This window comes from Manacus vitellinus, unplaced genomic scaffold (assembly GCF_001715985.3).
Source record: "Manacus vitellinus isolate BGI_N305 unplaced genomic scaffold, ASM171598v3 scaffold_22_pilon, whole genome shotgun sequence".
In the NCBI taxonomy this organism is placed as follows: Eukaryota; Metazoa; Chordata; class Aves; order Passeriformes; family Pipridae; genus Manacus; species Manacus vitellinus.
Genome location: NW_021939632.1, coordinates 2,781,942 through 2,798,724, shown reverse-complemented (window position 1 = coordinate 2,798,724; position 16,783 = coordinate 2,781,942). Strand labels below are relative to the sequence as shown.

Below are 16,783 nucleotides of genomic sequence, written 5' to 3'. Positions count from 1 at the left end.
GTAAAATATCTTCATCATTTGAAAACAATTATGTGGTGGCAAAAAAAAAAAAAAAAGAGAAAAAAATCAATGCAATTAAATAAAGCTGTCCTGTTTAAACACAGCAACAGGGAGAGAGGGAGAGATTGTGAGATTATATATTTATATCTTTCTCAAACCAGTCAGTTTTATTAGTTCTCTAGCATTAAACAAGTTGCTGGTGAGGAGAGAGCCTGTACAGGAGGCTTTATGGAGGAATGGGTGGAGAAAGCCCACATGAAGGCAGCATCTGGCAGGGGACAAAGCCAGTCGAGGTATTTCAGGATTTGTTTACAAGCTCTAGGAAGATGAGTTTAGAATTGCCTTGCAGGGAAACAGCAAATAATTAAACCAAACAATGTGTACAAAATCCCCTGTATAAACGAGGAGCAGTAGTACCTATTAAGCAAGTTTAAACCTGTAACAACTTCAGCAAACCCTCTCCTGCTCCAGGAATGGATCTAGGCCAGCTGGTCCCACCATGGAGTACCATGCTTTAGGGTTTCAAGTGACACCAGGACCCTCCTCATCCTTGGCAGCATGTGGCAGAGGGCAGCTCACTCCCATGCCCCACATGGCCACTCAGATGGCGCAGCCTGGAAAAGAGAAGACTGAAGAGGAACACCAGAGGTCTTCCAAGCAAGGTGGTTCAATGAAGAAAGGAAGGACACCAGATTGTCCCCAAGTCCTCAAGAGACTCAAAATAGTGGGTTTTGGCTGCAGGAAGAGAGGGTTAGCTGACGTAGCTGTGACTAGAGCAGGGTCCCCAAGGATGTAGCAAAGGATTCATCACAGGAAATTTTTAAGAGCAGATTAGATGTTTGTGGCATCCATCACCAGCGCAGCCCAGTGGGTGAAGGAGGGCAGGGACTTGCAGACCCAGAGCTCTCCTCCCCTCCTTACCCACCCCCTGAGAGATGCTTCAGAGTGATGGGCTCAGAAATCCTGCCTGGTCTCAGCAGAGCAAGGGTACAGGGACGCCAGTCCCAGCCCCTGGGGTGCAGCAGCTCTACTGACACCCCAAGCTGACACCTGTCAGCAAGTCAGACTGCTGCTCCTCAACAAAGGACTGCTGTTGGATGTCCTCCAGCAAGGAAACACCGTGAAAATCTACCTACAAACCCGCAGAGTTACATCTCAACCTAATGTTTAGTGGTTTTTTTTTTAAATAAACTGTTTTAAATACCTACTTCAGAGAGCCTGGACAGAGCGCTGTAGCTTTCCTCTCACTATCTAAATAAGGCCTCTAACAATGTTATCACTTTTCAAAACACATCTGTCCCCCAGCTCCCAGCCCAGACAATTGGCAGGTAACCAGTTAATAAATGTCTTCGCCAGACTGTTGAATAGGCTGGCCCCAGCTCAAGAGTGATGTCAGGGCCATTCAATGCACTATAATTGGAAAAACCTGGGAAAAGCAATCCCATGTTTTTCAATAAATAACGAGTGTATTAGCAGCCTCCTGCTTTTATTCACCATGGTATCTACCTTGTTCGGTAGCAAAGTGAGATTTTTTTTTTTTCCTGCTGCCACTCATTCAGTGATTTCTATTGGGAATTTGATGCCAGTTTCCAGATGTGTCTCAGGCCAGGAAGTCAGCAATCGGCCTGGATAAAGCCTCTGGGATTAGCTACAGATCATCTTCTAACACACACATCCTTCCTGCACCCTCTCTTATGATACTGGGGCACACCCCTTGCACCCAAAAATAAAACAAAACAACCCAGAGTCGAGCAAAAGCCCCTGACTAGGATCCTTTGATCATTTTCATATTACATATGGGGGAATATAATTAATTAATTCAGTCCATCAAAGCCCCAGAGGCACCATTTGAGAGATCTTTGCACCGGAGTGTTTATATACATAAATCACTTTAACAATTGCAGGTTCTTTGTCTGATGGAGCAGCTTCAGGCAAAGCTTATCTCCCACAGCTCCTCACCAGTGGTACCCGCAGGAGAGCATCAACTCTCCAGCTCAGCCACAGAACACTGGAGGGGGATGAATCTTCCAAAGCACTTGCCCTCAGAGGAAGAACTGAAGATGATAAATGAGTTTTCTGGGCTCTGTGTGAGCAACTTTGGGAAGCTAAAACTCAAGTGGGTGACAAGAAGGATGTGGTTTGCATGGAAAATAATCACAAGCAGAAGCACCCTGACAGCAACATGCCTTTCAAACCTCCCTATGCCCCTGAGAAATGAACCACTCAGATTTCCCAGTCAGGAGGAAAGGGCTTAGCCCCACACAGCCAGGCTCCACGCTTGCCCCAGCCACATGGTACCGTCTGCTGCAGGACAGGGGGGATCCCAGCCCAAGGGGACACAATTACTGAATTACCAACAAAATAATTTATTGTTTTCTCCCCCAGGCATTTAAGAAGCTGCTGTCGGGCCCCTTTTGCTCATGTTGTGATTCCTTTCATCTCTCCATCAAAGCACAGCCAAATTAACACCAGCCCTCCTCCCAGTGATCGCCCCCCATGCGCTCCCACAGCCGCTCTGCTTTAACAGGGCACCTGGGAGCCACTGCCAAAACAGGAAAGCAGGCGCCTAATTGAAAGGGAGTATTTGGGAGTCACCCTACACAAAAATTAGCAGAGATATGCTAGGAAAATAAAAGAGTGGGCATTAACGGACAGCTTATCTTCTTTTTCCGTGACTCTAACGTTCGGGACATGAAAAGGCCAAAAATTTCACATACTGTTCTAAGGAGCTGGTCAGGGATAGGAGCATCCTCTCCTCTGCATTCACTGCTCCTCCCAGAATAACTTGGGCTGATTTTGAGGTAAGGACCTCCAGGATTAAAATGCAGATGTACACAAGCCAAAAAATCCCTGCTACTATGCACTATTTGTAGTAAGTGCTGGGTCTTGGTTATGGGTTGAGAAGTTGAGCACAGACTGATTTCAATTCACCTGTGTTAGGTTTGATATAAACAGTAACCTGTGCCTAGGGATAAAGAGAATATAGATGTCTTCTGTCTGAAGGAAGGACCATGGGGGTCTCTGTTTATGGAGGGGGCCTGAATTTTAAGATGAGTGCCCAGAGACAGCTCAATGAGGCTCGTTTTCAGACAGAACAGGGAGCTCCTCTGCTCACTACCCACCCTTGGCTGAGATCCTAGCCTGGGACTGTGACCCAGCCCCAGGGGAAGTGCCAGCTGGAGCCAAGGGAGGATTTAGGATTAACTCCAAAACATCACTCAGTCCCACCCCATCCTGCGGGCAGCCTGTGGAAAGGAGCAAAGCCCTCGGGGCCAGACAGAGGGACAGGGCAGGCTGGCAGGGAGCCGGCAGTCCCAGCGGGGTCAGCAGCATCTGGAGAAGCGACCCAGAGCACTCCCTGTCTGCTGGAGCTGCTCAGTTCCTCCGGCCCCAGCTCCGGACTGCAGGAGCCTGGCTGGCTTTGGAGCGGGAGCAAGCCACGCAAGAGAGAGGAAAAAAAGGAGAAAAAGCAGCGGGAAGCCCTGCTGAGAAGCCCCCTTTTGTGTAAACATGCTCCGTCCTCAGACTAAAAATAAAGGCAAACCACAGGAAGGGAGTGAGTGCTTGGACAATATCCGATTTGGTGTGTGCCTGGGTGTGAGCTGCGGGAACAGGGAGAAGAGCAGGGGACTCCACCCAGGGCAACCACACAAAGGCAGCCGGTTAAGACCTTCAAGATGGACAGGCATTCCTGGAGATTATTTAAATCCAAATAACTGCTGCTTGGCAGATGTGCGGTCCTTTGGTATGTGCGCAGCACTTGGAAACACTAAGTGAGGGAAAAGGCTGCCATGACAGGAGCAGGAAAGGCAGGATAACGGCACATGGCCCATTTTACAGGTTCTGAGACTGCAACCTGAGGCTGTGAACTGAAAGCCCATAAACCTGCCATAAAAAAAGGACACAACCCAGAAAAGATGTCAGCTGAAATCCAGCTCAGAGGTCTGTCCTCAAAAACTACCTCTCCCTGCACGCTCAGTCCCCACTGCAGCCACAGAACCACACTCATAACAACTGCATGCTTGTGAGGGCTGTGGAGAGATGATTAGTGGACTGCTCACCTCAAAGGGGTCTCAAATGCTTCCCCAAGTGCTGGGCTTTGATGCATTGCACTCCACCACTGCCATCAGCTGGCTTCTGAGGAGGGAGTTTCACTGACACCTGCACGTCCCACCTGCAGCCCTCTTGCAGGAGGGATGCTTTGCTGGGGGGGGCAATTCCACTGGAGAGAAGAATCCATCCATCCATACAGCCTGAGGAGGCTCCTCAGAGCCCAGCGCTCACCGTTGGTGCTGACACACCACTCAGAGGCCTTCTGGGGAAATGCAGGGCTCGAGAGGATCCCACCGCCCAGCCTGGAGGGAAAACGCACTCTCACCGGGAAGCGGTCTGTGAAAGCAGAGAAACCCACAGCTCTCCCTGCCAGCTGTATGGCCGCAGGTCCCACTGTATGGGCAGAACTGCTCTGGGGTACTTGCATTTGGGGCTTGGATCTGGCCACCATCAGCCCAATGTCCTTCCACCCACTGGAAGCCCTCCTCCCTTTGGTCAGCTGTGGCTAAACTGCAGCATCTGCAATGCTCAGCCACCTCGTTTCCCTTCCTTTCTCTATTTTCTGTCAGAAGAAAATGACATAGTGCTCACCAGTGGAGGAAATCAAAGACAACTATGTTGACCTCAACTTGGGCATGTTTCCTGCTGACGTCTGTATTCCTCTAATTCTCGCCTCCTGGGGCCATGTTCACTTTCCTACCATCAGGCCTCACCTTGAGTATTCATTTTTCTTTACTATCATAAAGGTCTCCTACGAGCACAAAACAAAATGCAAAACCCCTCCATTTACTTGAGAAAACAACTTCCAATGAAATACAGCTGTTTGGAGCAGCTCATTTGCCTTCTCTGCAAAACAGGCCACAGCAACAACTGTCCTTGCTTCATTTTCATTCACAAGTACTGCTGAAACTTTCACAGGCTTCCATTTGGGGCATTTCTTACATGCTAAATATAAAGCTCTTTCCATAAGGCTCTTTCTATAAGTGTCTTTCCATAATGCTCTGTCTTAAAGGGGAGCAGCTGCTTCTGTCCCCATGCCATGCCATATCATCCTCACACACTGTACCAGCAGCACGAAACAAAACAGCAGCATGAAAGACAGCAGTGCCATCAGTGCTATGAGTACCCACATGACTCACCTCCTGCCACCTCGCTCAGTGGCTGAATCACAGCTATCAATCAAAACTGAAGATCTTCCCTTTAAACTCACTTTAGTAGGTCACTTGCAACCCCCCCAGGTGCTGCCGGACACAGAGGAAGCCAAGAAAAAGGTGACACCTTCTGTTTACTCAGCTAATTACACTTATTGCTGGAGTGGCTGCTGCGGCACTTGTAGGTCGCTTACACAGCAACAACCCACGCCTTCAGTTGTGTTTCCCAGCGAACACTTCTTGGGAATGCAGATGGAGGGAGGGGAAGGGGGCTTGAGGTGCGAGAAGGGCTGCACTGAACCTCTGCCTTGCCCAAGCTGGAGCCGTCACTGCTGGCTGAACTCAGTCTGGGAAAAGTTAACAGGAGAACTTGCACTCACAGCTCCTTGAAACCCAAGCGGTCACCTACCCTCACCCAGCTCCCTCCTTATCTCCCCAGCATGACCCTGGACAGCAGATCCAGTGGTGTGCAGCCCGGGGCCAGCACTGGTGGCACAGCCAGCACAGCTCAGCACAGGCAGTAGACCAGTCTAAGTGACCTCAGAGGACTCCAGGAGAAAATCTTCTTATCTCAAAGTCACAACCCTCCGTTTTCATGGGCACAATGCTTAATGCTGAGTAAGGCAGCAGAAGGCAACAAAGAGCAACTGCAAACACAGATGCTTTCTGTTGTTAGAAAATCTCTGACTGCAGTACAAGTATAACAAGCACACATATTGAGAGCTGAATTACCAAGGTTAAACACCTAAATTATAGGACATCTTCAGTCATGCTCTGGAAATACTTACTTCCTTGCAAAATTATTGGTTGCCTCTAAAAGATCAGTGCCAAAGGACAAGGGATACATCTGGAAGCTCTGAACTCTACCTCTGCCCAAGTGTGTGTAACTTCACACACACAAATGATGAGAAAACCCAAGGAAATTAACACCTCCTGACCTCAATGAAATAAACCCCCAGTTTTACCTGGATCAAGGTGTGTAAAGGACCCAATGACAAAGTCCAGTGTTGAAACAGCCAGCAGGAAGAGCAGCAGGAGCTGGAGCCTGATGATCCACTTCACCCCAGCCAGGTTGATCCCCTGCAGGCCAAACAGGACAGCCAGGGAGATCCCACGCACTGCCCAGATGTTGCTGAGGCTCAGGACATCTGCAATGGACTCTGCAAAGCCAGTGATGTACATGGCACCTGCAACACACTGAGGGACAGGGCTCTGTGAGTGCCCCATGGCAGAAAAGGGATCCCCATGCCGGGCTTGGGGATCTCTGTTCAGACAAACAGACATCTGTCACAATACAATGCTTTTGATGTTACCCTGGCCTACAGGGACTGAACCTTATTGCTCTAGGACAGCATAGCTACAGCCCGGGCAGACAGAGAAGGCTGGGTATTAGGGCCAGCCCCGCAGCAACATTCCACTGGCTTTAAAATTTACCCTCCATTAACACTCCAGGAGAAACCACACTGGCTTCTCTGAGGGAGAAAAGGATGAGTCAACCCCTACGTCTCCTCTCCTGTTTCTCTGGAGGAAAGGGTCCCGGTTCAACACCTGTCTGAAGAATTGCAGTTTGTTTGCCCCTTCATTGCCTTCCAGGGGTTATTTTTAACTCAATGTTTAGTTTGGATGTAAAAAAAGATGCTTCACTGGCTCCCCATCTTGTTGCTGGAACGGAGCCTGCACTTTAAAGAAGAGCACATTGTGCAAGCTGTGCCCCCCCCAAGCTCTAGGGAAAGCTGCCTGTTTGTCTTGCAGCAGGGCAGGACATGCACTCTGCCCGGGGTGGCTGAGAGTCTGCAGGACAGGACATCTGCACACAGGCTCGGGCCTCAAACCCCACTGTGGGACAGCAATCTGAAATACCAGGACATTTCCTTCTAGAGGTTCCCACTAGCTGACACTTCAGCAACAACCCTTTCCAGTGCATGGCATCCCTGGAAAACCAGGTCAGGGTTTGCTGGCATGCTGACATGAGTGGTATGAGCTTGGGTCCTGCAACCCCACTATCCCTGTTCACAGATGAGGGATGTGCAGCACAGCTCCCACATGCCTGGATGGGAGAAAACCCCCACCCAAGCCAGCAAGAGCGGAGCAGACCCCTCATTCACTGCAGATCCCCCACCTTGGACAGACCCAGCACTCCTCCACTGAGGGTGTTCAGAACAATCTGGGTCTATCCAGGAGATGCAGGTTCATGTGTGGTTTTCAGCAAGGTGCAGGGCATCCACCTGTCCAGACTCAGACACCTACACCTTGGACATCCTGAAGGATTCACTTCCATCATAGGTAGACAACTAGCACAGATCAGGGGAACCAGACCCTGACTCTCTGCATCAGCAGCATGTGAGCAGGCATTCCCCACTTGCCCCAGTCAGAGTAGGGAATAGGGAATACTCCACTTCTGGCTGGGCTTGTCTGATGATAGAAGTTACAGCACTCCATGAGCATCTCGTACCGGGGAGCAGCCTGCAGCTGGTGCAAAGCACGTTGGGCAAAAAGCACGGCCAAGAAGGGAAAGGCATCAGGTTTTGGGAGCAGGCAAAGTTCTTAACTGAGTTGCCAGCTCCCACCCTACACTCCCCCGTGCACATGAGATGCCTACACAGGGGCCAGCGCTGCCGCAGCCCAGCTTTTATGACCCTCAGGACAGGCTGCAACCTGATTGCTTTCCCAGACAGGGTCCTCTCAGAGAGCAGGAGTGGAAAATATGACAGAAAGGATTCTCATGTGTGGCCCATTTCCATATCTTGGCTTGTAACAAGGTTCAGTTTGTATTTTATGGACACTTGCTTTTAATCTGGAGCAAAAGGAGAAGAGGGGATTATTTTTGGTTTGGGGGTTATTAAGGGGTTTTGGAGATTGCTGTAAACCAGTCAGTTAAAAACAAACCTCCATAAAAATGCTTCTCTGCTCACCACATTTTATACTGTTCATAACGTCTTTATAGGGGGAGGGGGTTAAGTTACTGCAGGTTTAAGAGATTATTTTCCATTCTTTATGTGCACTACTTGTGTATTTTTGTGCTTCACCACCATGAAAGGTCCTTGGGATCTTTCAGAAAATCCAGAACTGTGACTTTTGGCTCACAAGAAGTGGTACTTACCACTGCCCAGCCCTCCTCCCACACCAGCTCCACTTCTACTGGCTCCTGCAGAGAAGCAGCCAAGGCTTGCCTGGTCCCTAAGGGCATGGGGAGCACACCAAGGCCAACCCGCCAGCCCACAGCTGCTCACTGAGCTTTAGGTGGCCACCCTGACTCTCCCACTTCAGTTTAATTTCAGTCTCCCGCCAGCAAGGGCATGTCCTGGCAATGGGGCTAATTTGGGATGGGAGAGCATGTCCTGCATGGCTTGTTCAGACACACAACTCCTCCACCATTGTGACTCTTGCCAGACAGCACATTGTCATGCACAGGCTTACTCCTGGGGAGCAGAGTGGGGTTGAATGCTCCCTGTGGTGGCCTCCCATGTTGCTCAGCAGAGTGAAGCATTACCCAGATTTTACCTGGAGCATTGCTTCATGAGGCAGGAAAGCAAAGATTAATACCTGCATTGCAAAGTTTCTAAATTTTCTTTAAACAACTTTTTCAAATTACCTGGCCAAAAATGTAAAGGATGCCAATGGTCCCTGCTATTTGACCTCCAAGGACAGTAGAAATCATGGAGTAGACTCCTCCACTTCCAATGCTGCACTTTTCACACACTCCAATTCCAGACAAGACTGTCACCAGGGCAACCAGGATGACAAAGGACACCAGAAACATGCCCATTACAATGCCAGTATTTCCCTGGAATGAAAAAAAAATAATCAAATAAAGATCAATTCACACCAACTCCGCTGAGATAGGAAAAGGACCTACCTGCCTCTAGTCACTAGTGATGTATGAATCTGGAGTCATTACAGATTAAAAGAAATGCACACAGATACCTCTAGTTGTCTAATTAACGTTACTGATTGCCAAGTTTACAGCTCTTATTAGCACCCCTTTGATGTAAACCTGTCTCAGCCTGGGGCTCAGCAGACCTTTACATGAGCTGGTTCTACTCTGTCACAGAATCACACAGAATATGCTGAGTTGGAAGGGACCCACAAGGACCATTGTATCCAACTTTCAGCCCTGCACAAGACTTCTCCATGAATCACTGATTTTGTCCTCTGGTTTAAAAGGAATGAGGTCAAACAATGATTCAGCCACCATAGGCAGGGGATCGCTGCCTATTTGCGTGGTTTAGAATGACATGCTTAAAAAAGCCACAAAACACTTTAATAACAAAAAGTAGTTTCAAAATTGAACCCCTGGGATTTGCAAAAGCAGATTTATTAATAGCACCAAGCTCGTATTTTAATTTTTCAGAAAATTTACCTCTGAAAGCTCTGATCCTCCCAAACAATGAGATCCCAAAGAACAAAACCCCAAAGGCAACACAGCATGGAAGATAAATAACAGTCTCATAAACCAGCGTGTGCCAGCCCTTATCTGAGGGACGTACACAGAGTGACAGGTGGCTCTCGCCCTCCATGGGCTCGGGGGAGTTTTGTACACAGGATTCAGCCCCGCTGAAAAAAAACCAGCCCTTCCTGGTTGCGGCAGAGGGAGGGCCCCGGGAGGAGCTGCTGCACCAGCCACAGTCTCAGTGTGGGGTATGGAGCAAAAGCCTCTGAACAAACACAGCTGCAGGTCCCTGTTGGCAGCATTAAGGGCCAGCATGACCCATTTTTTGGGGTGTTCGGTTTGCCTTTTAGAGATGGATTTTCAGAAGGAGAAGGTGCTTAGCACCTCCAAAAGCACTTAAGGACCTCTTCTGAGCTCGGGATCCTGCCACCCTCCTACCCTCTCGCACACGGCTGTAATTTCTTTTCCAGGGTCAGAAGTTTTCCCTCGTGCTCCAGCCCACCTTCCTCTGCTGACAAATCACTCAGACCAGCGCACAGCAATCAGAAATCTCCTCCAGTGCCCAGCGCCTCGTTAAGGTCTGGCTTCCCTTCCCTGCCTTTACTCATATTACAGGACATGTCCACATCCCCCCTTTCCAACCTTGCTCCAGCAGTGCTCATCTTTGAGGTCACGCTAGCCGTGATGGGGTTTGTTTATCACCAGCACTGAAAGGCTGCCTCCCTGCTCTGGGGTTGGTTGAAATCCCAGATTTTTTTTTCTTTTCTGTTTTTTGTGAAAAAAAAAGAAACATATCCAGGATGTTGCTATCATCATAAAATCCTATTTTGGTTCAGCATCCTGCTGCCTTTGACAGGGGTGTTATCTGGTCAGTGGGGAACAGAGCCAAGGTTTGCTATAAATGCAGCATAAACGCAGCTGTGGCTGGGTCAGCACCACAGCCCACTCCAACTCCATACTCCTTTTTAAAAGGACAATTGTTCTTTTTTTTCAACTGTTTACCCTCAGGTTAAAGGGTTAATAAATCTGACATGCTTCAGTTAAAAAAAAAAATAAAAAAAAAGGCAAAAATATGCAATTCATGTAGCCTTGGGCTTTTCCAGAAAGTGCCGGTGGCACAAGGCTATGGCAGCAGTTAGTTAATGGGCAATCCAATGGTTTCCAAAGAAGAAAGGGTTAACATCAAGACCCGAGGAGGAAGGCTGGACTCACAGCAACAATAGCAAGCAGAGAAAGTGGGAAGAAAAAGCCCCCATTAAATGCTGATGCTTATTTATGCATGCGCCAGAAGGGGTTAGTGCAGCAACTCTCCTGGTCAACATTCAGGCAAGATTAGGGTCCCCTGCAACTGCAAAGCTGCAACAGCCCGGGCTCCAGCCCTGGAAATTTATAGCAAAAGCCTGACTGTGAACAGCTCGATGTATGACTGTCCTCTGCCAGGGGAGCGCTCTGCCAACCTCAGTTTCTCCTCCCTTCCCTTTCATGCTAACTTCCAGCTGGTTCAGTTTTTCTTTTATTTACTGGCTTTATTTTTATCTGTGTTTGGTCCAGCAATAACTTACTTTCAAAGGAGATGTGGAGGAAATAAAATCAGAAGGAAAAGGAAGGTAGAAAATCATCCCAACTTCTTCAACACAATGACTGCAGCTCCCCTCAACACCTCCAGAGCAGTAATTTTCAATACAAAGTGTCTTCCTGGTCCTTTTGGAAGGTGTTCACCATGCCTGTGACATTAACTCATGCCTGTGACATGAACTCTGCCTGAAGCTCAAATCCCATCCATCCCTGGGGGAGCTTTCCTTATTCTAAGAGGAAATGTTAAGGGACAATACAACATTTTTCATCATGAGGGGAGCAGGGACACTCTTCCAGGCTCTGACTCTCAGTGAGATATTATTCTGGATCCAGAAATGAAATTCTCTTTGATAGCAATGACAATTTCAACTGACTGAGGACTCCCTGTTCAAGAAATCAGGGACTCAATCACTGATGCATTTAGAAGAGATCTGCTCCAGTGGTGTTAGGAACATGGCTGAGTACCTGGAACTATGGTGATACACTTCACCTGAAAAGTGGTTATTCTGTCTTGACAATACAACACAAGGATGTCCCTGTTCATTGTCAAGGTTGTTTGTTGTGTTTTAATTTTTCTTTCCAAAAGCTAAAATAGGAAACCACTTACAAAAACCACTTCAGCTTTACATTTTACCAGAACTTCTTGAAAAGCTACAAAACACCAGAGGGCATAAGCAATGTTTACAACAAACAGCCCAGAATCCAAAACACTTGGGTGGTGATGTAAGTAAGGAGGTGTGAAGGAAAATGTCTATTCAAACGTCCAGCCAAGTCAGCACTCACTCACCACGAGCCATCCTGTCCTCAGGAAAAGAACCACTCCAAAAATGTTGATCATGCAGGAGGTGAAGACGCCATCCCATGTTCCAAAAAGCACCGGCTCCCATACAAACAGCTGGATCTTCCACCAGGGCTTGGTCTCCGTTTGAGATACCTAGAAAAAGCAAAGCCTTGGTTTTACCTCTCATGTTTTAAGGGCAGGCTGCAGAAGTGGTGCCACAGCCAGCCACCAACAGTGGGACAGCCACCAACAGCTGCTAAGGCAGCCCTTTGCTGCAAGCTGCCTTTAAGATAAAGGGGCAGTAGGGCTGCTGGGATCCCTGGGCCCTGAAAGACAATGTTCCCTGCGATACCCTATTTATATTCTTGTAGGATAAGCAGCAACAGAGTCCCACTCAGGCTCAGTGAATTAACCTCATTACATGAACCAAAACCATCATTCAGTGGTCCTTTACAGAGCCTGCAGCTGTACTGAGTTTCTCCTCCTGTCCCTGCCAAACACCCCACCAAGGCAAGCAGGGTCCTTGGTGCATGGGAGAAGTCTCTTACAGGAGATGACAAACCAGGTAGGACCAGCTGGGACCAACAGAGCAGATTAAGATGGTCTTCCCATCACAGTCATTTCTGATAAGGTCACTTTGTTTCTAGAGGAGACACAGGACTCTGGTACTTGGGGGCACAGTGAATTTCAGCACTGCTGGAACTGAGACCTGAAACTCCAGGGAAATGAGAGTTTTCCTATGGCAACTGCTCCCTCTGACCTCTTTCCCTTTGTAAATAATACACCTCAGATTTACATATCAAAACAAAGGGCAGTGTCTTTACTTTGGTCCTGTTCACTTCCCACAGAGGTGACCAGGAGGAGTGCAGAGACCATGGAGATGGAAATTTGGGAAAGGAAATGGCTCTCTGACATACCTGCTGTGCTTCCTCATGGAAGAGCTCTTGGACATAACCCTCACTTTGGGGAGCATTCAGGCTGAACATCATATCCTTCGCGTTGGCTCTGCCTGCCCAATGCACAGCTCCAAAACAACCACAGGCGAGGCTGATCCAAGTGGAAAGTCAGCTATTCCTCTCGGTCAAATTCCTGCAGTGCGGGATCCTCCATTGTAGAAGATTCATGGTTTTATTGCACTTTACTGTGAAAGCAGGAAAGACAGAAGACATGACTGCTGCTTTCTCAGTCTGCCAAAGCACAAGGCCATTACCCACAGGGAATCGACAGCAGCTCTCAGCAGATGCTGAACCACAGAGTGACACCACAGCAAGCAGAGAGCAATGCTCCCCCAGCACCTCCCAAGGCCTGCTCCTGGCACAGGCTCTACCACTATTCCTACATTTAACAACCCTTGGTGGCCTTTCCTGAATCTATCCACACCCCTGGTATCCCCAGCATCCTGTAGCACTTCACTGTGTGTTGCCTGCAAAATGCATTTCCTCTCCTTGGTTTTAAATCTGGTGCCTGGTAATTTCATTGCATGGCCCCGTGCTCCAGTGACAGAGGACACACGGATTATTTACTTCCCAGCACCACCAATCACTTCACAGCCTTGATCACATCTCCTCCAGCTGTACCTTTTGCAGACTAGGGTCCTGCCAATGTAACCTCGCCCCTGAGAAGTGAGTTACCTCACTCTGCCCCTCTCCCAGCACGATGCAGAGATGCAACTGGAGCAGTGGAAGGGATTCACCACCACAGACTCACACTCTGCATTCCTGATGCTCTCAGCCATCCCCTGTACTGATGTACAGGAGCCTTTTTTCAGTCACACCCACCCTTGGAGCTACAGTCTTGTCTGCAATGGCCCAAATTCAGACTTCTATCAGTCACAGGCATACTCTGGCAGAAACAACACCATGTATGTAACCAAGAAAGCAGCATCAGGCTTTATTTCAGGGGTAACTAAACCCATCTTTACAGAAGGGGAAAGCTAGCACAAGCATTTCTCTGCCTTGAAATTGCTGGTTCTTTCTCTCATCAGGTTGTCTTTAAAATTAAGTTCTCTCTCTAATAATAGAGAGGTACATTTGTACACCTCCCTCCAGCTGGCTGCAAGTCTTAACTTCCCCCAAATTTTCTTGTGAGGGCCATCAACAAGCCACCCACAGCCTCCCTCACCAGTTGTCAACAGAGCCTTTTTGGCCATTCCTCAGTACAGCTACACCATGCCTAGGCAAGACAAAGAGGGCTGCAGCCAGAGGGGAGCAAGCTCCATGACTGGAGAGGGAAGTTTGTCTGGATCGTTGGCTCTCCTGGGGATGGTAAATTTCCTGGCAAGTTGAGCTTACATGCTTAAAAGAACCAACCATGATCACAGAAGGCTTGTACCAATGGCTGGACACCTTACCTGAGACCAGAGACCAAACTAATTATGGGCACAGTGTAGGAATCTCTAACTCCTCAAGCTTGCAAACTTTGGAGACAAAGCAACCCACAGAAATGTGCTTTTCCTATTGCACAGGGACAGAGACATACAGACACTGCTTTGTGTCACTCAGGATTTCTGTATCAGTCTGAATCCCAGCTCCCAGATCAGCACTTTCACCATCCTGCCCTTATTACCCTACTTTGAAATACCCAGTAGTAAATACCCAAAGCAGACGCTGCTCCACCACTGTGTTTCAGCTGCAGAAGGTCTCCTACAGCTGGGGTACAATGGTCAGCACAGGGGGTTTTTCTTCGCCCTGCCCACGTGGCCAGTTAAGCAGCATCAAATCTATAAGAGTTCATTGATTCCCTGCTGCTTCCTCCACATTTTTTGAAGCAAATAACCCCTCACAATATCATAAATGGTTGCTGTTACAGAGAGATTGGGGCTTCAAGCAGGGCAAAAGCAGCAGGAGCAGATAAACTCCAAAGAAACAAAGCTCGTGTTTTTATGCAAATAGCCTCAATAATAAAAAATGGAAGAAAATACACAACGTGAAAAAAGATTACAACTGAATAGCCATATTCTCCTAAGATTCCCCAGTGCAGCCCTTCCTCAATAGAGACTTCACTCAGTAAAGCAGTCACTGGGGCCATCCAAACTCCAGTCTGCCACAGCAATCCTGTCCGGATGTAGGAAAACAAGGAGGCTGCAGCCTTGCAGCCCCTTGCTCTCCTAAACCACTCCACCAAGGGACCCCAGGAGGACATGGCCCTGACCCCTTGCAGTGGCTCAGAGTGGCTGAAGCCACTCACTCAGCGTGCCCCGTGTGTAACCACGTGTAGGTTTGATACACCCTATTACCCACCTGAAACTTGCAAAATACAGAAAGAAGGGCTGCACGCAGGGAGTTCAGACCTGAAGCACACCTCGCAAGACATTCTACCTTCCTAGACATTTAAATCCCCTTACCCCACCATTTCCTTCCTTTTTCTCTGCATTAACACCCATCTCCTGCCCTGTGCTCTGGAGCCCTCTCTGCTCAGCCCTGCTCCTGCTCACCTTGGTGTAAGATCTTTCTCCTCCACAATCTCAGGAAATTGCCTCTCCGCTATTGCTCCTCTGTGGCATTTCCAACTGCCTGAAATCTTTTTACTCAATTCTGTAATTATTTACATCCCTCCACAACGCATGGATCTATTCATCCCTAGGAGGCAACCGAAGCAAACACAGGAGGGGGTACAAAGCGCAGAAGCGAGAGCTGAACAAACATGCCAGGACGGCCGCTGCACACACAGCCACAACCCGATCCATGCAACATGCTCGTATTTTTTGCAATTTAGGGTCTGCAAGTGAAAAGTCCTTGTGGCAGGAGCACCCCCCTTGCCCCATGCAGTACTGTCCCAGTGCAGCGTGGTTCCTAAGCTGCTGAACAGCACAGCGATGTTTTTGTGCGCTATTATCTATCCAGGTCACCAACTCTGAGGAAGCTTTTTCTGCTATACACACCAGCAGGCCAAATAAACCAAACAGGCACAATTTAATATAAGTGAGCCTCTAGCTTGGGAGATAATTGATGTTATTTTTCCTAAAGTTCCTGCCAAATACACTTACCAGTCTATAAATTAAAGACGAATGGCTGTTTTAATCTTTCCATACCATTTAGCATTCAAGAGAGCAGAAGAGCATTAGCAAACCTTGCAAAAACATTACAAAGGCTCATCTCCTTTCCCTGCAACACTTCTATATTTAATTACAAACCCAGATTCCAATAGATCAAATTTCTGTGCCCTCCACATCCTTTCAAAGCACTATTTTATTAATCATCACATTAAAGCTATTTCTGAGCTAAGCGTCGCTGCTCTGAGCTACTCAACAGCTGGCTGATTTTTAAGAGGAAAGGTTAACGCCTTCCCAAGCACAACTGCGTGTGGTCCCACGACCTCCGAAGGCTCTGTCCTTGCCAGAGGAGGTAATTCCAAAGCCTCCCTCCCTCCAGGGACCCAGCAGCCAACAGCACTTTAGTTTTAATAAATCCCCCCCAACTCTTCTCCAGGTCAAGTTCTTAAAAACACCTAATTTAGGCGACTCTTAGGAAGGCGGGAAGTAGAGGGAAATAAAGCGGCTACCACCGCAACGAAGGTAACGCCGCACAGAGCAGCTCTTGGCTATTCCCAGTTACTCATTTACTGCACCAGCTCGTTATGTTTTCACATATCTTTGTAGTGTAACGAAGGCTGTGGAACACCACAGGTGGGGAAACAAGCCCGGGCTCTCCCCAACAACTTCAATTTCCCGGTGTGGCCGGACGGCTTCGGTTTTGCAGAGGGCGCGGCGTTGCCAACACCTCCCTGCCAAGGGCTGCGGCCGCCGCCGCGCCGCGCTGCCCACCCTGCCCGGAGAGCGCTCCAACTACCTGTTCCCTCTTCTTCTTTTTTTCTTTTTTTAAAAGGTTTTTTGCC

General features: G+C 48.4%; 1 protein-coding gene across 2 annotated transcripts in view; it reads right to left on the bottom strand.

Moving 5' to 3' along the window:
- Positions 1 to 13,088, bottom strand: part of SLC12A8 (solute carrier family 12 member 8) — a 46,849-nt gene extending 33,761 nt beyond the window's left edge. For both annotated transcript variants that reach the window (XR_001920627.1, XM_018072479.1), the window contains exons 1-4: positions 12,868 to 13,088; positions 11,957 to 12,103; positions 8,797 to 8,988; positions 6,170 to 6,401 (exon numbers count right to left, since the gene is read on the bottom strand). Coding sequence is in view for 1 of the 2 variants with exons in the window: in XM_018072479.1 (XP_017927968.1) it covers positions 6,170 to 6,401; positions 8,797 to 8,988; positions 11,957 to 12,103; positions 12,868 to 12,939 (643 nt within the window). In the remaining variant the exon portion in view is untranslated. The remainder of the gene's footprint in view (positions 1 to 6,169; positions 6,402 to 8,796; positions 8,989 to 11,956; positions 12,104 to 12,867) is intronic.
- Positions 13,089 to 16,783: the final 3,695 nt, after the last annotated feature.